At 41.1% G+C, this 24,766-nt stretch overlaps 1 protein-coding gene across 2 annotated transcripts; it reads left to right on the forward strand.

Annotated features, from left to right (window-relative positions):
* Window positions 1–29: 29 nt before the first annotated feature.
* On the forward strand, window positions 30–14,183 carry QRSL1 (glutaminyl-tRNA amidotransferase subunit QRSL1). Of its 2 annotated transcripts, XM_065056624.1 has the most exons (11): window positions 30–240; window positions 524–683; window positions 1,908–2,006; window positions 3,257–3,353; window positions 5,100–5,276; window positions 7,599–7,774; window positions 7,887–7,999; window positions 9,548–9,740; window positions 10,129–10,246; window positions 13,041–13,246; window positions 13,730–14,183. In XM_065056624.1, the coding sequence occupies exons 1-11, from the start codon at window positions 217–219 to the stop codon at window positions 13,939–13,941; spliced, it is 1,575 nt and encodes a 524-aa protein (XP_064912696.1). In that variant the 5' UTR covers window positions 30–216; the 3' UTR covers window positions 13,942–14,183. The 2 variants fall into 2 exon arrangements, with proteins under 2 accessions (XP_064912696.1, XP_064912697.1); XM_065056625.1 differs by lacking the exon at window positions 5,100–5,276.
* Window positions 14,184–24,766: the final 10,583 nt, after the last annotated feature.

Genomic DNA, 24,766 nt, shown 5'->3' on the forward strand with positions numbered 1-24,766 from the left:
TCCCTTGGCCCCGGCACTCAGCCCCGGAGCTCCGGCCTGCCCTCTTCCCTCGCCCCGGCGGCACCCGCGGCCAATGGGAGACCGCCTTCTTGGCCGCCCTGCCAATGGTGCCGCTCGGTGTTGCGGCAAGATGGCGGCGCCCAGGCGCCGCAGCGGGAGTGGGGTGTCGGTGAGCCGGCGGGCGTGAGTCGGCGGCGGGGAGCAGAGCGGGCCGGCATGCTGCGTGCCTCCCTCCGCCAGGTGAGTGGCGCCCGCCCGCCCTGCGAGCCGCCGCGGCGGCGGGATGGCGCGCCAATGGGCGGGCTGGCGGCGGGGCGGGCTCGCCAAGGTGACCGGCGTGAGCGGGCCCGCTGCGGTGTCCCCTCACGTCCCCGCTCCCTGGGGCGGCGCGGGAGCAGGCGCGGCGGGGCCCGGAAAAGCCTTCCCGCCGTTTCGAAGCAGTAGCGGGGATCGCGCTTTAGCTCCTTGACGCCGCGGGCTCTGTCACCGGGCCGCCCTGATAGGGGAATGGATGTGCTTCCAGGTGTCGGCAGCCCTGAGGGACGGACATGTCACCCCCACGGAGCTCTGCCAGAGGTGCCTTTCCCTCATCAAAAGCACCAAGTTTCTCAACGCTTACATCACCGTGGCGGAAGAATCTGCTTTGAAGCAGGCTGAAGAATCGGAGGAAAGATACAGAAGAGGTATGTGCCAGAGACAGGAGTTGGACTCAATGATCCTTATGGGTCCCTTCCAACTCAGGACATTCTGTGATTCTATGTTTGCTCCTATTTGGTACTAGTCCATAAAAAGCTGTCATACAGGAGCTCTTCATCTTAGATGAAGCAACTTTGCTGTTTAAAGCAGGTGTATGTGCTGCTGGTTTAACTGTTAGGGGATGAGGATTGCGGCTGATGCTTCAGTGAGTCTGTGCTCATGGGTCTATGTTTGGCACCCACTAGCGTATTCACTTAAAAAATCAAAGGCAAAATGTGGGCCAAACCAGGTGAGCACTGTGCATAAAATGGGCTCTGTGCTTCTTGACCTGCACAGCTGCTGGTTGCCTCTTCTTTCCCCCAGTTATTTTAAATCAGCAGCCAGCAGTTCCCATGCACAGGGAAATGCAGTGGGTCTTTTGCAGGCCTGTGGACAAACACCTGGCTCAGCCTATCAGGTTTTAAATTAAGAAAGCAGGTTCGTTGCAGTGATGAGCTGGGGAACAAAGCAGCATTAAATCCTGTCATCTGCAGCATTTAGAGGCTGACCATCCTCATTTTCCTTTGCAGTTCCTGGAAGACAGAAAAGGGTAATTTTCACCTAATAGGGTAATTTTTTGTCTTTCCTGGATGATCCTTGGTGTCCTCTGACAGCTGAAGAAAATTGCCAGCCAGAGTGTTTTGCTTCCTGATGTAGGCATTTTAAATTTATTTTTTCTGGATGGTGGCAAATCGATCACATAGGGGAGACTTTCTCTACTTCAGTGATTTTTTTTATTTATTTTTTTTAAGATCATATTTGCCGTTTATGTCAGGTAGGCAGAATTTATAGCTCCCAGCCTGGGAATGGAGTAGATTTAGGCAGCATCTATGGCTGAAATAAGCATTACATGGTCACATTTGAAGAGGTAAGCACTCCTTTGGGATAGCTTACCTCTATGAAAACAGCTGCCTGTCTTGCAGACTTAGACACATTGGCAGAGCGGTTCTTTGCAGGTCCAAGTCTGGTCTAGGCAGAGTGTTCCACGCTAGACTAAGAATGGAAGGTGATTCTTGCAAATGTGCCTGGCCACAAATGCTAAGTGGCTAGCCTTTTTGTTTTCAATAAACAGCCAAAGGGGCACGTAAAATAAATTGTAATTGACAAGAAGACTATACATATAGCACACTTTGCTTTAATCGCTGTTGTCTTTGCAATAATTCCCAATGCAGGTCAGCCACTGGGTGTTTTAGATGGAATTCCTATTGCAGTAAAAGACAACTTTAATACAGCTGGCATTGAGACAACATGTGCATCAAACATGCTAAAAGGTACAGTAGAGCTTTTAACATAAAATCAGATCTCATTTTGGAGATCTTGCTCTTTTCTTTAGGGGGATTATGGAATGGATTCTTCCAGAAATCTAAATATTTTAAAAAAATTAGCTGAACTAATTTGCAAAAACATGTTTGTGTAAATTCTTCTGCCAGGCTTGTCTGGTATTATAGATACATCTTTTTTATTGTGTAAGCACATATCTCCTTTATTAATATAGTTACATGCTTTTAACAACACAATCTTTATTATAGCCCATATGCTAAAATATAATTTTCTATAGTTCACATTTTCCTTTGTGTTACTTTTATGTCTGCAGGAGGGCAGTCAGTACCATTTGCTGCTGTTCTGTCTTGTTGACTTAAGTAATTTTTACATATGGCTGTAGGAAAGAGTAGACATTTTCTCTATATTCCTGATAGATGGACATGTTCTATAAGGTGTTTTAATTTTTTTGAAATTTCCCAAGCTCATTGTTTCTATTAACATTTTCAAGGCATTAGAATGTTTTCATAGTAAAAGCAAAAGTAGAAAACATTTCTTATATCTCTTTTATTCTGCACAAAGCAGAACTGAAAAGTTTTATGGAAGATAGCTGAAGTAAATTAGCAGAACCCGAATCTGATTATGGGGGTTTTTAATAGCAGAAGAAACAAAATGTGACTTTGCCATTTTAAAAGGTGTTATATTACCTGAGGTGCTTTTCCTTAAAGCACATTCTCAGACCTGTTGTGATTGATGGCAATGTAGTGGCTGAGAGTATTAGGAATGATATTTTCCTTGTTCCCGTTGAAGGTGGGGGTGGAGAAACCCCTCTCAGTATTCACAGAAGGAATTGGTTGCTACTTGGGACTCATTTAAGTGTCGTGGTTCTCATCCTAGTTTATGTAAGGTCTAAGTGGTCAAGGGTCTGATCACAGGATAGCCAGTTAGTATTTCAGCTTGTGGTGAACCATATGCTCCTTTATCTCATGGTAATGGGAGACTTCTAATTTTAGACAATTCCTGCAAATTGGCTGAATATAGTAATTTGCTACCCTTGTGGTAACTTGTTTATGTGGAGTTTTAGCTCCACACTCTAGAAATGTATAATCCATTACTCATGTTATCTTGAAGCAAAATTTTGGCGCTATGAACCAACAATTCTTATGCACAAATAATGACAACTTTGAAGTGTTCGGAGTAGCTACTTCTAAAAATCAACTGTATCAAACCAGTCACGCTTAACTGTTCTGATTGTTTTCAGGTTATATTTCTCCTTACAATGCTACAGTAGTGCAGAAGTTACTGGATCAGGGAGCTGTGCTTTTAGGCAAAACAAACCTAGATGAATTTGCAATGGGGTGAGTGACGTTTATTATTTTTAATGTGTGATTGCACATTAAATAGAATACACACCTTCTGTTCCAATCTACCTGTAATGCTTAACTCCTTTCTGTGAGATCAGAAAAGTATGAATGCTTACCTGTGAAGAGTATATAGAGCTATATGAATTTCTCCCTGAATATTTATACTGTTGTGTAAATGACATAAATGCTGACTTTTATGAACGTAGTGTCCAACTATAACTGTGTTTGAGGGGGAGGAAGCAATACAGCCTTTGCAGAAAGCCAAGGACAAGCAGACTTCTTCCAGATCAAGTCGTTTGTTAGTAGAATTGCTTACATTGCCAGTTAATTGCTGCCTTTTTCTCTCTCATTACTGGTGGTTTTTGCTGTTAGCTAATTATTATCATGCCCCCAATGGCAATCACTGCCTCTGCCAGTCAGCCACTGGAGTAATTTGTACGAGTACTTCCTGATTTGCTGCAAAGATGCTAATCTAGAGCAGCACTTTAAATTAGCTAAGCTAATGTTGGTGACTTTTTGTCAGGAGCGTGTTGGAAAATGCTCTCACAAATTGATTCTCCAGCAGATGGATGAAAGCAGCCAAGCTATAGCTGGGAACAGCATTGGGCTGTTAGGGATGGGAGTCTCTATCACTGCAGCTGCTGGGTCTGGAAAGGAATGTCTAGGACTTTAGTTACCTGTGAGAAACAATGAGTGTTGTGTTTTGGTTTTGTTTTTATTTTAGCTAAACCAAAAACAGAGGTTTGATTGGGAATTCACGTGGATGGAGTGGAAGTACTTTGACTGTATTGTTTGGATAAAGTAATTTCTGTGTCAAAGAGACACGCTTCAGAGGAAGAGTAGGGCAAAAGCATGAAAAAAACTGATTATGCAATGTTAAACTGGCCGAAGCTCACTAAAGCACAGGATTCTCTTTAAAAAGCTTGTCGCACCCCAGCTTCTCATTTCTGTTCTGTGTGTTTGCCTGATCTCTTATGCTAGCAGCAACGCCACTGCATCGGGGAGCTGACCCAGCTTGATAGCAAAGATGTCTCAGTAAGGTTAATTTTCGACTGCGCACTCTGATGACTTGGCTGATGACACTGGCACCTGGAGCCAGGGGGAGCATGAGGTGGAGATGGCAAGGAAGGAGGAAAGTACCCTGTGCCTTCGCTCCTGGCGGCAGCTAACGCTTAGGTGATCACAGGCTGACTAAAACCAGTTTCCGAGAATCCAGTCTGGTGCTCTGAACCAGCAAACTGTGGCCTCAGGAGAGGGCTACAGAGTGAGTAATAGTGTGTTATTTACAGAGAAGTGCTTGTTCCTGCTACTACAAGGTTTTCCACATCCCCCCATCTGCCAGCAGCATGGTTTTCCACAAGACTGTGGTTGTCTTCTTTTGCGTGTTCCAAATGAGGGGTTAGGAGATCAGAAGACCTTTGTTTTGAAGGAGACATGCAACATTACTCTTACGTTGCTTAAATCGGTTCTATGGTTATGTTCTTTTCAGAGGCATTAGCAGATGTTAGAAAGAGGTACGAGTTCAGGTTCTGTGTCAGAAAGGGATGAAGATCTATAGACTTTAGTATTCTGCGTAACATTGAAGTTGACTGCACAAGGATTTACATACACCAGTCTTTTTGTGTTGAAATTGAATTTTTTAGGCTGAAGGATAAGGAATTGAGTAAAGAAAAAAAACTTGGTGAATGCAGTGTGTCATCTGTCACTTCTGTCTGTATTTGTCCTGTCTGACTATCTTAGATCTGGGAGTACAGATGGGGTATTTGGACCAGTCAGAAACCCCTGGAGTTATTCAAGACAGTACAAGGAAAAATCTGTCCCACAATCCCATTCTGAGGATGAAGAGTCTAACTGGGTAATAACGGGAGGGAGCTCAGGAGGCAGTGCGGCTGCTGTGTCATCTTTCACGTGTTTTGCGTAAGAGGCTTTTTAATTTTTTTTTAAATTAAATGTCTCAAAATATGTTGCAAGGTTTTAATTTGATAATTTTTCTCTTAGTCTAGTTTGAAATGGGAGGGCTATTTGCACTGGCATGAAAGAATTTATTTCAGCATCCCTAGTTTATTTGTGGCATATCATGAAGCCAGAAGGAATCCGTGTAGGCAAATTCAGGCTCATTCATTTTAGAGTGTTATTCAGCATACTGATACGACCACTTTGGACTTCCTGAAATAAAATGGTGATGACAGTAAAGGAACAACAGTTTTATTGTTATTCCCATGTACTGTCTTAAAATTAACATGGGGTTTGTGACACATCCTCTTCCTCAGTAAGTGCATTACACAAATATACCCTGAAAATGTAATTCAGTAAATGAAAAGATCCCTTAATTTATAACAGTATAGTAGTATTTCCTCCCTGCTTTTTATAGCCGAGATATGTAATAAAACATGAGGTTGGGGTTCTAAAAGCTTTCAAATCCCTGTCTTAACAAAGGGATACGCAAATACTTTCTACACAAATACTTACAAACCTTACAAACCTGTCTGTCGTTAAAAGTTAGAAGACAGTTTTAGTTTGGGGGTTTTTTGTTTGTTTGCTTGTTTTGGGGGGTTGTTTTTTTATTTTTTTAAAAGGAATTTAAACAAGATGGATTTTATTTTTTTACAATTGTTATGCACATGAAATATCAGCACACTATTTAACAAATCGGTTGTCTATACAATCTTCTCCATCCAACTGTTAAATCTGTTCCTTAAAACTTTACACCTTTCATTTTGTGCAGCTTTTAGAGCTACATAGTGAGGCACATTTTATAGAAGATTATTTCAGTTGTCCTCTTAACTGGAAGGTATTTAAGAATGCTCTTTAGTTACTGTGTCCTTGTTTACCCACAGAGTATATTATAAGTATCTATTTTATTGTTAAAATATTTTTTGCTGGTATTGATTAGAGCTTTTTAAAAATATATATTTTTATATACAACCCCCAATTTATTTTATTATTTTTTAAATGTTACCTTTCTTCGTCAGGTTGCCCTTTGCTAGGATGTAGTCTACTCAACATTTTACTGCTGTTGAAGCTGAACTCGGTGCAGCCATTCCCAAGGGCTGCTGGTCAGAATGGCCTGATTCTGATGGGGTCTGGCACCTTCTCTTAGGTTGGTGGGTGTGCTGAACTCCCAGTGTACGCTGCTCAGCACTTTGTCAGATCAGGGAGATTTTTTGTCCAGCTTTCTTATTGCCTACAAGTTATGGTATATCCACTCTATTAGTTTCTTTCAAGCATCAGGAATGCTGCCAGTATTTGGCTTTTCAATTTGATATTTGGATGTACATAAATGCTACAAAATTGAGGATGTTTTATATCAACACAAAAGCTTTGAAAAAATTCCACTTCAGCAAAGTCAATTGAATTGTTTCAGTCATCTCAGAAACAAATGCCTATGGGAGAATTCACATACCCATTTCAATAAAAATTATACCTCCTTCTGAAGTTTAATTTATTTTTGGCAAAGATTTGGATGAAGCTGTTTTATTTTTTAGATAGTGCTTGAGTTAAAATTATTAAAAACAAGAGAAGAGCAGGTTTCACTTCAATATGAATTTCCAATTCCATTACATTTTTTTAAATAAAAAATTCAGTTTAGGAAAAACAAGGTTTTGCCTGTGAAGGAACAAAAACAAAAAAAAAGAAGTCAACTTAAAAACAAACAAACACAAATAACTGTATTTTTAAAATGCACACAAGCTACTCTAAACTGGGAGTTCTGATGCAATGCTTTGTAGGTTTGAAAACAGGAAAATCATCTTAGACTTTGAAAAGTATGCCCTCTTATTAGGAGGAAAAAGTGTGCTGTGTTTCTATTTATTTCCATATTTGAAAATGCTGCTTCATAGTCTATTGGCTACTGCATAAATAAGATACAAGTTTCTGAAAAACATATGCTAAATCTTATGAGACATATCTTTTGGAGTCTACTGGAACAACAAACCAACAGAGAAGGCAGAAGTGGATACTTAGACCATATTCAGATGGCCTGAATCGTGCCTGTTTACCTCTGCTTTGTGGAGAGAACTGGGGTCTCCTGATGACTAATTCAGAAGCCCGGAGACAGAGAAGAGAACAGATAAAAAATAGCAGACATAGGGAGCAGACTGAATTTTAGACTGTGCAATTATGACTTCTAATCTGGAAGAATTCACGTGTTTTAAATCCATGCATCTTAAAGCCATACAGTTATATTATTTTAAAATGTTCTGAATTATTTTACTAATGATGATCCTTTTGAAACCATAGAGCCTTAGGGTCAGACACGGGAGGATCTACCAGAAACCCTGCTGCTCACTGTGGTGTAGTAGGTTTAAAGCCAACATACGGACTGATCTCTCGCCATGGTCTCATTCCTCTAGTGAACTCCATGGATGTGCCAGGAATCCTCACCAGATGTGTGGATGATGCAGCAGTTGTGTTAGGTATTCCTATGTCTTTGTAGACAACATGCCTTTGTTTACAACATTGTCTCAAAACAAATTGAATTCTGGCTGCCCAGTGTACATTTTCCTGTTCTGTCGTGTCATATTTCAGGTTCACTTGCTGGGCACGATCCTAAAGACTCCACCACAATTCAGGACAACTTTAAGCCATTTGAACTACCCAATTTGAGTGATGTCAGCAAGCTCTCGATAGGCATTCCAAAGGTAACATTTAAATCCTGTTAACAGCTGTGGACAGGAACAGCAGATAGGACACATAACCGACAAATATTTCTGTCTTGACCACCACCTCCTGGTCTCTCATGATCCAAAACAGTGAAGACAGTACAAGCAGCTTCTGGAAAAGAGTAGTATGTGCTCTGTTGCCTGTGCAGGCGATTTGGAATGAGCATATGCTAATGCTTCATCTAAAACATTTTGTCATTGTTGTGGGAAGCACTGTCAGGAAGTTTCAAGGGAAATGAGGAACTCTGTTCTCTCTGTTGGTCTTTCATCAGTCACTTGTATAACCTCAAACAAGTTGCTCTTAGTGCCTTCTCATACGGTGAGGTTAGTACGGCTTTGTGCAGTGCTTTGAGAGACTTGTCTGAATGGCACCATGTTAATATGAAGCAGAATTTCAAAGGCAGTTGAGTGGCACAAAGCGCTGTGATTCGCAGAGCTCTAACAGGGGTTTAAATATTTAATCTTTAAATAGACAACTGTAATCTGACATATGCAATTCAATCATGTTTGTAACTATAAGGATACTTGCAATTTAGGCACAATGTTTGGCACTTCAGCCTATTTTTAATTTAGTAAAGGCTCTGCTTTCAAAGAGACAATCTGAGTAATTTTTATTGGTTTGATTCTCAGTATTTGAACCTGTGCTAGAGCAGGTATAACAAAAGATTTCATTTGGTGAAAAGAAATGTCCACTGACCAATTATTCAGGATCTGTGAAATGCAAAAATTGTGTGCCTAGAAAATTAACTACCTGCATACTGTTTAGATTTTGAGAAATATAAAATAGTGGTATTGGTTAATTATTCATATCCTTTAGACAGTTGTTTTCTACTGCTAAAGATTATCCTAAACTGATACATGCATATATTAAACATGGGACATAGCTACTCAGAAATCAGACAGTATTATGACCCCAATATTGTGGGTTAGAACTAAAGGAAGTATCTTCAAAACTACCAAATTTTAATAGAATATCTTTAACTTCACTCTTAAACAGGAACTAAGCTTATCTAAGTCTTCTCCCAACCTCTTGATTGTAATTCTTCTTTGTTGGGCTGTGGTGTTTGTTTTAGTTTGTTGGTTGCCATTGATAGACTGTGGCCATAATTTCTTTATCTTTCCTACTCACAGCAGCCCTAGTGTTAGGATTTAAACCTGAACTAGGTTTAATTGGGATTTTAGCCCATGAAATGCAGATCAGTGCAGTATGTTCTCCATGAATAGACAAATAAGTGGATAACTGGGCAATTTCTCCTTCAGAAGAAACTGCTGAAATTCCATGGTCTGCGATATGTGGGTTGATCCTACTGAGATGAACATGATATTCTTAAGAAGACTGAATCCTCTTAATTTAATATTGTTTGATTGTATAATATTTAGTAGATGCAAGAATCTTAATAAGTACTTGAAATCGCATAGTGGTGAGGTAATAGTTTTGATGTATTTTAGCAAGGCATATTTGCATTTTGGTGGGCATTAGAAGTAAACCAGTATGTAAAATCACTCCCCTTCTTGTTTTTCTCTAAGGAATATCATGCACCAGGGCTTTCTAGTGAAATTCTGGCTCTCTGGTCAAAGGCCGCTGACCTCTTTAAGAATGCAGGGGCTAAAGTAATTGAAGTGAGTCTACCACACACTCGTTACTCAATTGTCTGCTACCATGTGCTGTGCACAGCAGAAGTGGCATCAAATATGGCCAGGTTTGATGGACTGGAATATGGTAAGGCTTTTTAAAAAACTTTTTTCTCAGACAGTAGAAACCTTGCTGGATGCCGTTAAAAAGTGTTGGTTTTAATATGCTTTCATGGTTGAATGTTTAGTGTTATTTCTCCCAGATAGAATAGAGTAAAAGCCCTGTCCAAATAACAGTGAGTAAATAAATACATATTTTAATATATTTCACTTCTAGACACGAGTGTCTGCGCTTGAAATCTGTTTAATATTTCTATAATAAGCCAGGGATAGTCTTCATTGGTTTTCCAGAACAGTAGCATGTCAGACTGCAGCAAACAGTGGCCCATTGTATTACTATATGTAACATTACATTATGTTGTTAAATCTTAAGGACTACAGAAAGCATTCCTTTCCAAATTGCTTTTTCTTTTCAGGACACCGTTCTGACATGAACAAGTCCACAGAAAGCATGTATGCTGCAACACGGCGAGAGGGCTTTAATGATGTTGTAAGAGGAAGAATTCTGTCAGGAAACTATTTCTTGCTAAAACAGTAAGCAAAACATCTTGAAACTCAAATTTGCCAAGTTAACAATTTTTTAAGAAATGGTGATTAATTGTTCATCATGACATGAAAAAAAATTGTCCTTACACTAGTAGCTACTTGTATTGTTATTATTGCTTTATCTATATAATATCCAGTGAACTGTTACAAATGAATGAAAATGTTTTCTTAATAGTGAGTCTCCTGAATTAAATAAGTAAACCAACTTTTTTTTTTCTTCCCCTACCAGAGTATTACTGGCATCAATTGATTAAATTAAGCAAAAATCTATTCTGTGTTATCACACTGAAGCCATTACTGTCCTGGTGTTAAAAGTTCTGTAGCTGTTAATCTCATTAAAGTTACATAGAAAAACTGCATGTGCATTCTAGTGAGGTCTTCTAGAGAAAGCCAGAAAACACGGCAATTAAATTAACTATAGTTCTCTGCCTCAGTATACAGGGAATGGAAGGCACTGGCAAAAGTACTGAACTGGTGTCTCTACAGAAGACAGATTTTTATCCAGCTTATGTAGAGAAGCTGGTACATGGATCAATTTGACTTTTTTTCCTTAGTTTTCAGTCCTTATCCAACAGTCCTAATTCATGTTAGTAGAAGTGCTGTTTTCCTCTGTCTTTATTCAGGTAGTAACAGATACATTAGTCCTGTAATCAGTCTCAAAGCAAGTGCACTACAGAGAGAGTTCTGTCAGTAAGAGTATTCATCAGATGTGACTTCTAATTGCTTTTAGAGGCAGGAATGTTGTCAGTCAGTATCTAACAACCAGCATTTTATGGAATGCCGATATTTCTGCCAAGGGTGCTCCTTCTGGTTACAATGGTCCAGATCAGTTTTCGTAAGGCTGCTTTAAAATTAATGTAGTTCACTCTTCCGTGAAGGAATATACAGTTGGCTTCCATCAAGACTGAGCAGGAGAGTCCTGTTCCTCTCCACGGTGATTTATTTTTGAAGAACAGAACCCAGGGTTCGGAAAGCATTCTTAGAATAAATAGTAGAGAAAAACCATCTGTGTCTCCTGCCAATGTTGCATTTTAGAGATCATTTTTATCTTGCTTTTGAAATCTGGAAAATAACTAGGTTATTGTTCAGGAAGTTCTGTTTAATATGTTTATCAGTGATCTGGATGAGGGGATCAACTACACCCTCAGTAAGTTTGCAGACAACACCAAGTTGAGTGAGAGTGTTGATCTGCTGGAGGGTAGGAAGGCTCTACAGAGGAATCCGGACCTGCTGGATTGTTGGACTGAGGCCAATTGCATGAGGTTTAACAAGGCCAAGTGCTGGTTCCTGCACTTGGGTCACAACAACCCCAGGCAGCACTACAGGCTCAGGGAAGAGTGGCTGGAAAGCTGCCTGGAGGAAAAGGACCTGGGGTGTTGATTGACATCCAGATGAATATGAGTCAGCAGTGTGCCCAGGTGGCCAGAAAGGCCAACAGCATCCTGGCTTGTATCAGGAATAGTGTGGCCAGCAGGACTAGGGAAGTGATTGTGCCACTGTACTCAGCACTGGTGAGGCTGCACCTTGAATAATGTGTTCAGTTTTGGGCCCCTCACTACAGGAGAGACATAGAGGTGCTGGAGAGAGTCCAGAGAAGGGCAACAAAGCTGGTTAGGGGCCTGGAGCACAAGTCTGGTGAGGAACAGTGAGGGAAGTGGAGAAAAGGAGACTGAGGGGAGACCTTACCACTGTCTACAACTACCTGAAAGGAGGTTGTAGCATGGAGTGTGTTGGTCTCTTCTCCCACGTAGCAAGAGATAAGGACAAGAGGAAATGGCCTCAGGTTGTGCCAGGGGAGGTTCAGATTGGGTATTAGAAAAAAAATTCTTCATGGGAAGGCTTGTCAGGCACTGGAACAGGCTGCCCAGGGAAGTGGTTCAGTCACCATCCTGGAGGTGTTTAAAAGATGTGCAGATGTGGCACTTAGGGACTTTCTGCAGTTAACAGCTAGAATGATTTCATAAATCTTTAGATTACTCTAACAAAGTGGCTTTTGGGCAGTTTCAGGTGTTTTATCTACAATACCCTGTTCCTTTTTTTTTTTCCTTTTTTTGACAGCTGTGGTTTTAGATAGCAATTACTTTTGAAACGGAACTTCTCTGATCGTAAGGATTCCACATTTACCAGTTCTGCATATGAAGTTACTAGGAAAAATACACATAAAGCTGACTACTTTGTTTCTGCTTCAGAATTGTGTAAAGACAGTTTTGAAATCCACAGAGCACATGTTTACATGAGGAAAAAAAAGGATAGGGAAAGATAAGGTCTTTATAGTATTCGACAGAGAAGCATACTACAAACACATGCATTGTTTCAAGTCCATTTGGAGTCCTCTGTAGATGATGGGGCTTTTTCACATGCTTTAACTATCTTGTTGGATTGAATCCTAAATGATTAATGCCTTTTTTCCAGGCCTGTTTAGTTCTGTATTGTTTCTAGGCTTTGTTGTGCTGCCTTGCAGTGAAATTCAATACACAGTTTAGTTTCAGAATGGTCATAAGTGTTGTTTTGATTTTTAGTTTATTATTGTAAACTAGGTTTTGTTTTCCCTTCTCCTTTCTTTAGCAGTATGCCCTCATCTCTTTCTTCTCTGACAGCTTCATTGCTATGAGGCCATAAACACCATGTTTGATGACTAAGCTTCTGGTATATCAAAAACTCAAGTACCAGTGTTAGTCTTTTAACCAGAAGGAATACTGAGCTTGTCTGTTCTACAGTAACTAAGAAGTTCTGTATTTGGGGAATTAAAGTGTCAGGCTCTCATGCCTGTATTTCTTTCTAGGAACTATGAAAATTACTTTGTCAAGGCACAGAAAGTCAGACGGCTCATTGCCAATGACTTTGTGAAGGTTTTCGGGAGCGGTGTTGATATTTTACTCACTCCTACCACTCTGAGCGATGCAGCTCCATACACAGAATTCATCAAAGAAGACAACAGAACCCGCAGCGCACAAGATGACATCCTAACGCAGGCTGCAAATATGGCTGGTGGGTAGCAGCAGGGATTTAAATACGTTGTCCCCACCTAGTAATTTTTAACGTACATCCTTTCAGCTATGTAACCTCTTCTTTAGAAGGAAGATGTTTCACCCCTGTGTTGTTAAGTCTTACAATGATAACCAGGTGTAAGGTTAGTTTATTGATTAAATGCTTTAAAATGGAAGACTAGATTTTAAAGTGGGGAACCTTGGAGCTGAGTGTGGGCTGCAGATAAGATGAATCCGTTCCAGAGACCAAAATCTCTAAGGAGAGTTGATTCTCTTTTCAGAGGATGCTGACTCCTTGAGTCACTCTAATTCATGTATTGTGATCACCTAGCAATATCCTTAGTTCATTGACTCACATTATTTTAACTGGTCTTTTTCCACTACACAGGGTTTTTTCTGGTTCTCTTAGAATTATTATGAAAATTTCTCCAACTGGATTTGTTTAATAGTAAGTGTGCATATGTATATCTTTTTTTTCCTTCAGGACTGCCAGCCATAAATGTTCCTACAGCTCTGTCAGAGAGAGGCTTGCCAGTTGGGCTTCAGTTCATTGGACGTTCATTCCAGGAGAAGCAGCTTCTCACTGTAGCCAAATGGTTTGAAAAACAAGTAAAATTCCCAATGATCCAGCTAGAAGAAGTGAAGAGGCACGACCACGGTGTCTTTCAGCATCAGAAATCTGCTTCTTTTTCATAACATGGGACTTGCTAGTCAGCTAAAGCAAGAAAGCCCGTGGGTTGGTCCGAAAATGGTCTCCTGCAGTTAGTTCTCTTTTGCAGAAATAATAATCCATTTTAAGAAGACCAAATGCAGTAATTCAGGATGGAATCACAGCAGCTTGTTACTGTGTAATTAAGGCAAAGTGAATCATTAAGTAAATATGTCTGGGTTATTAAAAATCCTTTCTAACTGATATTAAAAACACCAAGTTGAAATTATTTATCTTATGGCTGTGGAGCTGCTTTTTTCCGTCTGTAGAGGATGTGTAAGGTATCTGGCCCATTAAATAACTAACCTGGACTTTGGTGTGAAAACTGCGTGGCTCCCAGAGGGCTTAGTTTCCTTCTGGACCATAGACTTTTATAATGGCAACAACCAGACAAGCTGTCATGGAACAAGGTATCAAGGATCTCTTCACCAGCAGGTAAATACAAAAGGAAATGGGAATAACATACAGATAGTTCATTAAAAAAAAAAAGTCCCTGCTTCTCACAAACTCATGCAGGAGGTGAAATAACCATCAGGTTTACAAATCATGCAGATCACTCTGGTTACATCCATTGTAAGAATGATGAATTCCAGATTTCTCCTGGGGAAAGATACCTAGTAGTCCTTGAGTAGTTATCTTCTTCCTTTGTCTCTGTTCTTTGTAATCAGCACTTAAAATGAATACTTATTAAGAAAGACATTATCTTCTTCAGTCTAACTCTCCCTAAGAGTAATACCACCTATTTCTTCATGGACAGTCATTCAGCACAATAACTATTTGAAACAAATTTCCAGACCATGATGTTGGTAGACTGGAAGACCTACTGAACAACTCAACCTTTTGTGAATGTTGTTTCCATTTTTTAAAAGTTGTAAAAGTATGAAGGATTAAGTTCGTAGATTTGTTTTTGTATCAGATTCGCCTTCAGTCATAGTCTACAGTGTGTACAGATGTAAAAAGTATAGGGTGGGGAAAATGATTGAGATGTAGTCTGATATAGTGACGTACAAAATCTTCCTGAATTATGTCTTGTCTTGGACTGTACTGTCAGCCATATATAAAAAAATCACCTTATTCCTAAAAATTGCAAATGAATTGGTGAATTTTCCACACCCCAAGGTGAGTTGTTCCAATATCTTTCCCACACGATAAAAATGGTATGCAATTAAAAATACCACATGACTAAAATTCAAAAAGTGAAATTAAATTTTAATATTAAAAAATCGAGGTGCACCTTGTTTCTAGTCTGATGCTATCTGGCTTTTTTTCATAGCACAGTCTTCAGCGAACTTGTTTTTTCTGTTAGTGGGCAATGATGAAGTGAGAGTCCTAACAGACTGTTTTCACCGTTGTCTCATTCAGTGATTTTGAGATAAAATCGTGACTGTGGAGAGCATTCCTGGAGGGATGTGAAGAGCCTTGGAGTGTTACTCACAGAAGAAAACAAGCAGAGAATTGTGCTCTCCCTTGGAAATTAATTCTGGACTGACTTATGGCCCAGAGGAAAATGCCTGTTTATGCTTGGCAATCTTTCTCTTAATACCTCCCCTGATGTTAAGGGGACTCTGATGGAAAAACTGGGTCAAGGCAAAGATCCCCACTCCATGTTTCCCAGGGGCAGGTGAAGGGGAACTGTTCTTACACTGGCAGTGCTCAGATTCCAGTCTCCAGCATCTAAATGAGCATTCAGATGATCAGAGCAGCTGGCTGTTCTGACATGGGCCCTTCAGAGTTTCTTCTGTTGGTAGATTTCTGAATGCAGAATAACTATGCAGTGAAATACACAGTAAAGAAGGTACAAACCAGATAAACGGACATCCATTCTGCAACTCTCAGTAGCATGGCATTTATGTTAGTAGTTGAGACCCATCTTTGAATTAAAGGTTGTAAAGGCTCAAACACAAAACTCCTGGGCAGATACTGAAATTTCTGGGCTATTATATTAAAGGCATCCCAACGAGGCTTCTGCCCTGCTGCCACTCCCAGCTGTTTGGCATTTTTGGGAACCACATACCTGATTTTCTTTATGCCCTTCCCAACCTGATGCTGGAATTTCACCAAGCCAGAGGTGAGAGCTTGGGAACCAGCACAGTTGAGCAGCTTCAGGATGTAAGCAAGAGTTCCTCAAGTTTTGCAAGAGGATATTTAAGAGACTTTATCTGTCTTCGTATTAGAAAACCATTTCAAAGTAGTTGACTCAGGGCCCCTCAGCAATTCCTGAAGTAGATTAACACCCCAGCTTACCTGTAGATATAGCGGTTGTGAGGGGTATGTGTGAGCAGCGCTCTGTGCAGCTGCTACTAGTGCCAAGTCATGGCTCCAGAGTTAAAAACAGTAAAGTTTCTATGGTGGATAATTAGACTCTCAAAAACCCTTGTTAAAGAAGTAGAGAAATCCAGGGAGCAGGAAGGGTGTTAAAAAAAACAACAAAACAACAAAAAAGAAAACCCTGCCTATGCAAACATTTTGTACAGCTGCCTCAAAAAACAATCTACTGAAATGATAGAGTTGGAAGTTTTATGGCATTGCAGTAGGGCCACAGCAGGGGTAGAGGTAACCTTAGCACACAGCAAACCCGGGTAATTCCAGTGTTTCCTGAAGGAAACAAAAGCTAGAGCTTTAGCTAACAAGCAATCTACTTAAATGTTTGGGAGTGAAAAGTTTTTTCTTCAGATAATGAGAAACTGTAAGGACATTGTATTGTGGAAAAGTTACTTTTGAAAATACAATTGTTAAGAGCTTTTGCTGTAAGGTTTATAGGTACAACTTCAATTTGATGTTGCAGTCTATGGAGTATCTATGTATGTGTTTTTGCCTCACCCCCCTTAACAGACTCATAGTAAGAAATTCGGAGGAAAATTTACCCTGGCTGCTGCAACTTCTCTGTTCCTCCATTTCTCGGTTTTCGGGCCTTGGACACTCAGTAGTTACTATGACTTCATTGCAGCTTCCCCTTACATAGTGCCAGTCACTTCTCCATCACCTTTATGATTCACCTAGGAACTGATCTGTCTGAAAATCTGCACTGGGGAATGAGCTTTTTACCATCCCTGGGGTGTCCTAGGGCCCCCCTTCAGCTCTGCCCCTCAGAACACTGAGAGCAGTACCACTGGACTCCCATACAGGAGATGGACAACTGAGAAAGGATGAAGAGTTTCTGCACAGTGTGTCTAAAAATCACTGCTCGGGTTACACAGCAGTGTTAAACTAGTGCCCACAATGCCAACAGAGAGGGCAGTGAAATAAGCAAAATAAGTCAGAGTAGCAAAAAAGGTTACCTAAGTTTGTTATTTTTCACTATGTCTCTCAAATAAAAAGGAAGGTATCCAGTTGCAGGAATGTTAGCAGCAGGAAATGAAAACACCATCATTTTAATTAGCTTACCACACCTTTGCTTGACTAGTGTCCAGCTGCAATTAAGGGATTCCAAGCCAACCATTTCTTTTGTAAACATTTTTTTTTCCCACCCAGCATGAGCATCCCCCATGCTCACTGTTGAGCAGCGATAAAAGGTGTCTGTAGCTCAGCGGTGCAGGGCATCCAGAGGAAGCAGCAGAGACCCAGCCAGGCAGCTTTGCCTGCTCCTGCCTGCAGTTTTATAGCCCAGGCTGCGGTCTGATACCCCTACAATAAAGGTCTAAGTGCTGTTGAGAGTCGCAAGCAAATGCTGAGGCACAATCTGTGCTGAAATGGACTTCAAAGTGCTGGGAACTGAAATTTGTTAAGCTAGAGAGGGAGTGGACAGGTTTGCGTGGCCTGCCTCACCGTGCTGCTCATGGTGTGTGATGGACAGGTTGTTGTCACATGTGCCAGCTCAGACATCTTGGATGGCGATGGTGACTCCTGGGTTAGATGCCTCTCTTTGGGGGAGGATGCATGGTGGTGGGAGAGAAGAAGCCCTTGGAGTTACAGGGCAGAGGAAAGACTGGCTGAAAGGCTGCTGCAGGCAGGTGTGACAGATGCAGCAATACGGGAGCAGAAGCAGAGGTGGGGAGGTGGTGACTACTGGCCAGGCGCCCCCCAGCTCTGCACTGTGACCTGGGGCAGCTGCTGGGCTGCAACTGCCGTTTGCCAACACTGATCCCAACAGGGAGACAAGCTCCTGCACTGCAGTGTATGGAGTAAAAGCACTAGGCACTTGGTTGTGCCACCTGAGAAGGGATGTTTCAGCTTGGGAAGATGCACAGAAAGGTTGTCTAGGCAAGCTGTGAAACACCAGGAGGTAGAAAACACATGGAAGAGGGGAAGGATTAAGTGTCATAGGAACAGGTAACAAATTTGAGAAGCCAGAGACTTAGGTGAGGAAGGCTGAAGAGAGAAAGGACATGAGGATGAGGAAGCAGAAGTATTTTGGTGAAGGAGGGGCCCCAACTCTATGTTCCTAAGTTGAATTATTTGAAGGGGGGTACCTTTGTGAGTTCTACCTCTCTGAAATAGTCTGCTTGATTTAGTTTAAGACTGGAGTCTTTAAGACTTGCATTTGCAAACTCTTAGTCCAAAAGTGAGTGCTGTTCAGGCACACATAATGCCTGGCACAGATAAGCATAATACATGCTTAACAAAAATCAAAATGAAAACATGTTCTTAACTACATACTTCAGGAAGCCTAGGATCACAGTGCAAAAGGGACCTTGTGGGCTTGATTTCTTTTTGTAGGTAACTATTTCATACAGTCATTTCCATACATTTATTAAAACCTATCTAAAGAGTATTTTGTTTTCTTCCTCCTATGAGTATTGTAGAACCTTTTATTAGGAACATTGATCACAGTCAAGCCCCACACACCTATTTGCTCAAGGCAACATTGTTCTTTTGTTTAAATATGCCTTCTCACTCCTTGTGTTTAATTCACACTTGTATTTATAGAGCACAGCTGCATTCTTTCTTAGCCTTTATTCTGCTAGAATGAGTAAGTGAAGTTCATCCAGTTTACTCCCGTATATTACAAGTGCCCAATGCTAATCCCTGTAACCATTCAATGCACCTGCTCCAGCTGAATTCATCTGTCTTCCAACATGGATGGCAAATATTGTAAAGACAACTCCAGGTGCAGATTTATGAGGACAACAGCATTAATATTTCCCCATCACTCTTGAAAAATTCTTCCTCAGAACACTCTGGAATCGCACTTGTCTTTTACTCATCCACATTACACCACACCAATAGTTCAAAGACAATAGATGATTAACCAATGCACTCAGGGCTTTCTGTGTCTCCATTGCTTTCAGCAGATAAGCATTTCTGGTATGAGCTGAGAGCTCATTATTAAGCCTCTAGGTTCGTGACCCTGCACTCCTCCTTGTTACTGCTATTCAAATTATTGGTGTTTTCCAGTTTTTCCTGTAGAGTCCCACTCCACTGTTTTGACAGTACCTCCCAGTTTCACGTCACCAGAAACAAAGAATGTGTCCTTCAAACAACTTTACATATCACCACAACTTTAACCTCAGTGCAAACATTGTCCAAGCCATTGTCGCCAATGGACTTACAGGACAATAAAATCCAGTTTCTCTTGTGTGGCCTCTCTAAGTGTCACCTGTGCCCTGATGAATTGTGATGATGCACTGCCTGTTGACAACAGCTAGATACAGGCTGAGGAGCTGCAGCCACCTTTAACAAAACCTTGGGGTTTTGGTCCTCGCTCTGTTGCATAATTGGCTTGCTTTGAAGGTTGAAGGCAAACAGAGCCCCGTTGCGACAAATGCTGTGCAAGGATACCAAGAAAAGAACCTGCCTCTCAAAAGAGCTTGCATCTATTGTGCATCTATCCACACACTCTCATAAAAAGAACAACAAAAAGCCCACTCTGGGATAATAAGCTTTTGTGAACAAGAGCTGCCTTTTTGCTTTGTATCCACAGCACTGGAAACATAAGAGCCTGAATGATCTGCTCTCAATTGTGAACAATGGAAACACGCTGAATCACTAAAACCAAAGCTTCAATAGGCAAAATGGAGCCTTGTCACTAAGACAAACTGCTAATAGCAACAATGAGGCTTGGAACAGCTTGTATGGAGCTAAACTGGCTCTCATACTTCAGTTGAAGTTCATCCAAAGTTGAACAGGGAAGTCTCCAGATGGTCACTGCAACTGGGGCTAGAAGGAAAGGCCATTATGTTACTTACTTGTTTATACACCAAGTGTGGAATTTTGTTTAATACTTAAAATTCAGACTTACACCCACAGAAGTCAACAAGATAAGCCTTGAAGCAAAATGGCATCACTTAAAGAGGGAAGATGTTACTAGCTTTTAGACATTGTAGTGATAGCACTTTGGCAGTTATTCACTCAAACAATGGGGGGAAATGCACAATTGTGTTGCAAAGTTTGTGCTGTGCTTTTTTCATACAGCATGTAAAACAATGCCATTTATTTTATAGAAGAAAACATCTAACTTCACAGTATTTAAACAGTTGAGCAACAAAACCCTGCATTGCAGCCCCAGTCAGGAATGCGACCGGCAGGGGTATGGATGCCCCATCGGTGAACTGAGCTGTCAGCTACACTTCATTCTGGGTCTTCCATTTCGGGTCATCTTTGTGCCAGTCCCCCGTGCTACACAACCATGCTGACAATGCAGACTTTGCTGACACAGCCTGGCTCAGGGAGAGCACAAAATGCCTCAAAAAGACCTCCAGATAGAGTGATCAGCTCTGAGTCAATCTGCCCACTCCCAGGAACATGAGCTTGCCTGCTGTGCGAACGAGCAGTGGCAGGAAGGTGCTGGGCTCCATCAGCTTGGTCACACAAGTCAGAAAAGATATTTAGGGGGAAAAGCTGTTACCAAGAGGACTGCCTGCTATACCACGGCAAAGACTGTCTTTGGGGAGACATGAGGACAGACCTGGTGCCTTTCCAGCAGTGTTGATCCATAAAAGCTAATAACAAGTTTAAGAGAGGAGCATTCTCAGGACTTTTTAAAATAGAACTGTACCTACAGTTTTCAAGCATAGTGATGATAATAATTATTAGGCTTCATAGCTTCCAAGGACTCAATGATAAATTTGTGTTTCTTCATTTCCCACCCCAGCCTTGAATCTTGAATCAATCACAAGGTTCAAAACACCCATAGTAGCACACACACAGTCAGTGTGAGGAAGATAGAAAAACCAAAAGGGCTTTGTGAAACACTGGCTGTGCATTTGAGGTGATAATACATCCCAGGGCATGAGGTCTGCCCTGGGCAATGTGCCTAAACATCCTCAGGGAGAGACAAGGACTCAGCTCTGCTCATGCCTGTTTGGTTTGGGACTTAAAGCATCCAGTTGACAGAATCGCCCTCAAAGCCAAAAAAAACCCATTCACTCTGTGTTGTAGCCAACGCTGCTGTACACCTTTGCTATGAGACCTTCTCACCTGAGGGCAGCCCAGCAGGACCACAGCACACCCTGGCAAAAGCGACTCCCTCACACAGCAAGCAAAGAGGCCATACTGAACTTTAGCCAAAGGGAGAGGAGATTACACCTCCTAGTATCTCTCCCAGGGGAGGAACTCAGTGAAACACACTATTCTTAGACAAAAATACTCTTTGTTTTGTCCCCAGGATATTTACTGAGACATTGCAGGTGCTAAGTGCATTTCTACCACCTGGTATGTTTTTCTTGAAAATCAGATTCCCCCTTTCTAGTACATACTACGAGAGGAAATGATGGTGGAGAGGAATTTGTAGCATGCCTTCAAAAATGAGGGGAGACAAAATACCAAAGGAGAACATTATTTTTGCAAGCAAGCCAGCAAAATATTATAACGCATTTGCTCTTCAAGCACAGTTACATTTGGAAACAGCCCAACGAAAGGGAGTTGTGTTGTTCCAGTTCCATCACCTCAGCGAGACAGAATTGGAGTGCTGAAGGATTAGGACTTGATGTAGCATGCTTTAAACCTGGTGAAAAATAGACTTCAGCTGAACCTGCACTGAACTAGCACCCCAACAGAAAATAAAGAACATAATCATTTCCCTTTCTTCTTTAAAAGTGGGATCGTAAGACAAGTTATGGCATAGGGGAGCTTCAGGGAACCATTGCTCTTGTCTGTGCAGCCGTTGCGCTTTTCATGTAGAGCATCTCTGACTCCTGCTCTTCCAGTCTGACATGTCATTGCTACTAAATTTATCCAGTTTTAAAACAAGATTTCCTAATGAATTTGACTAATAAACATGGAATTAATTGATAGACCAGAGATGGTGGAGGAAACCTTTCAAAAATGAGAAGAAAACTGATTGTACTTGCTGCAAATGGAATGAATGTGCTGTTGTCAAGAAGAGACATCAGTAAACATAGTAATGCGCGTGCTTGTCTAACAAAGGTGTCCAAAACTTCCTTCTCCTGCCATTCTTCACTATGAGAGCACAGACATTCCCTAAACCGTTGCCTGTGGCTTTCGTGAGCAAACTCACTAAACAAACATCACGTTTCCATACAGTCTAGTATTACCAGAGTGAACGTGCTATTGAATTAACAACACTTTGAAGCCATTTTAGGGCATATTTCACTCTTATTTAAGCTATGATAATTTAACTCATGTCAAACTCCAGTTCTTGCAGTCAGAAATTGCTGTTAGCACAGAGGATGGATGGGGGACAGGGAGACTAAATACTGCTTAATTATTCTGTTATCTTTTCTATTTTTAAGTATTTTTTTCCAGGACCTGCTGCAAGCACTAACCTTTATCTGCAATTGCCATTAATGAACACTTGCAAGAAACAGTCCTGAAAAATTATGAACCTTCCGAACATGAAGATGAAATCTGAAAATGAGTTTCATTATTCATGAATAGCCTTTGGAGACATCTGTTTCTGTGAGGCTGACATGGTCAGGTCCCTACCCATATGACACTTTTATAACAACTATTATATTTTTCAATATATTAATCTCTACCAGTAGGTGGGAGGCACTTGTTTTCTCTGCTTTATTGAGGAAGAGCAGCTGCACAGAGAAACGGAAGATATCATTTTCAAACTGGCCTTTTTCAGAACTGTATTAGCTCTGTACTTCTGGCACCCCTTCTGAAAACTTGAGCAGCCATCAGACTTGAGGTTGCCTTCCAGGACCCTGATGAAACATTACAAGGACAAGACCAGTATTCAAAGACCACACTTGCATCATTTTGTGATAAGTAATTTTTCTTACCATCCTGCTGAAGCATGCCATATTTACTTTAGCATGCTGTACTGATTTTCCATCACTTCTATTTTCTACACAAGTGTCAAGTATCATCCAAGAAAAAAAGTCACTCTTTATCTCTAAATATGTGAAAGCAACATTTTTTTTTTATCAATCACCTTAAGCAATAACATTACAAAGCTCTCAGGTTAGTTTGATGGGGACTAGTTTTCTATCAGTCTGTTGACTATTGACATTGTATGGAATCACAGAATAATTTTGGTTGGAAGAGACCCTTAAGTTCATCAAGTCCAACCATAACCTAAATCTAGCATTAAACCATGACCCTAAGAACCTATACGAATCTATAAGAACCTAAGAATCTATACGTCTTTTGAACACTACCAGGGATGGTAACTCCACCACCTCCCCAGGCAGCCTGTTCCAGTGCCTGACAACCCCTTCTGTGAAGAAATGTTTCCTAATATCCAATCTGAACCTTCCCTGGCAAAACTTTAGGCCATTTCCTCTTGTCCTATCACTTGCTATTTGGGAGAAGAGACCAACACCCTCCATGCTACAACCTCCTTTCAGGTAGTTGCAGACAGCGATCAGATCTCCCTTCAGCCTCCTTTTCTCCAGGCTAAACAGCCCCAGTTCCCTCAGCTGCTCCTCATAAAACTTGTGCTCCAGGCCCCTCACCAGCCTTGTCACCCTCCTCTTGTATATTGTTTTCAAAGTGTTACCAGCCCAGTCACCCCATCACAGTTTCTATTATCTTTCCTGTAACTAAGACCCAGCAGTTTGTTTGGCTATGTTCACGGAAATGCTCACAGGTTTAACATGTGAGCTTCCTCCTCTCCTTCCTTGGGGCTTCCCCATGGCCACCCCAACACCCTCCCCTGCCTCTCCCCCATCCTCAAGTTTCCTAGAGGGAAGTTAAGCATTTTAAAATGTTTAGCTGCAATTTAGCATTCTCCTAAATTATTACCAAAGGGGAAGATATCAAACCAGGTCTATAATATCCCTGGTTTGTATCTATAAATATCTTTAAGTCCTTTCTCTGCTGTTAGTGACAAAGCTTTCATTTCACCAGTGGCAGCAGTGGGAGACCAGGAGCACAGCTGGGCTGAGAAGGGAAGGTCGATTCTTATTTTTAAGAAAGCTTAGGGCTCAAGTGTTTAATATCTTACCTTATCTCAAGTGTTTAGTATTTTATCCTACAGAAAGAGCTGTATCAGCTCTTCCAGTTAGAAGTTTCTGTCTTATATTTGTCCCTCTTAACTTCCCCATTCTTCTACTTATTATGTATTCACAGAGAGGAGGATTATTATTTTAACAGCTCCATCTCAGTGAGGATGTTGTTATTTTTGTTGATACTAACATACCCTTATTTTTCTCCAGTTATGGATTATTAGGCAACCTGTAAAATACTCTTAGATGTTTCCCAATTATCATTTACACTTTTCCCCACAACTGACTTAGTTCAGAATTGTTTCCCCTCTGCTGAGGCAAAAGTCTAGTCTAGAGTTTCCTGGTCTCTGGTTCAATCCTTTTTAAGCAAGAACATTAAAGAATGTTATTCAGTGATTCTGGAGATGCTACAGTGCTGGCAGCAGTAGGCTGCCAGCATTTGTCATTTGGATTAACATCTCCCACAAAAAAGCAACTCTCTTTTTCCTCCTATACATTACAGATAGTAGCTGAAGGA

Source organism: Columba livia, chromosome 3, assembly GCF_036013475.1.
Source record: "Columba livia isolate bColLiv1 breed racing homer chromosome 3, bColLiv1.pat.W.v2, whole genome shotgun sequence".
In the NCBI taxonomy this organism is placed as follows: Eukaryota; Metazoa; Chordata; class Aves; order Columbiformes; family Columbidae; genus Columba; species Columba livia.

Coding starts and splice junctions, on each gene's coding strand:
- QRSL1 (XM_065056624.1), top strand. CDS start 217: ATGCTGCGTGCCTCCCTCCGCCAG. Junction 3,354..5,099: donor CTAGATGAATTTGCAATGGG/GTGAGTGACGTT, acceptor TGACTATCTTAG/ATCTGGGAGTACAGATGGGG. Junction 13,247..13,729: donor GCAGGCTGCAAATATGGCTG/GTGGGTAGCAGC, acceptor TTTTTCCTTCAG/GACTGCCAGCCATAAATGTT.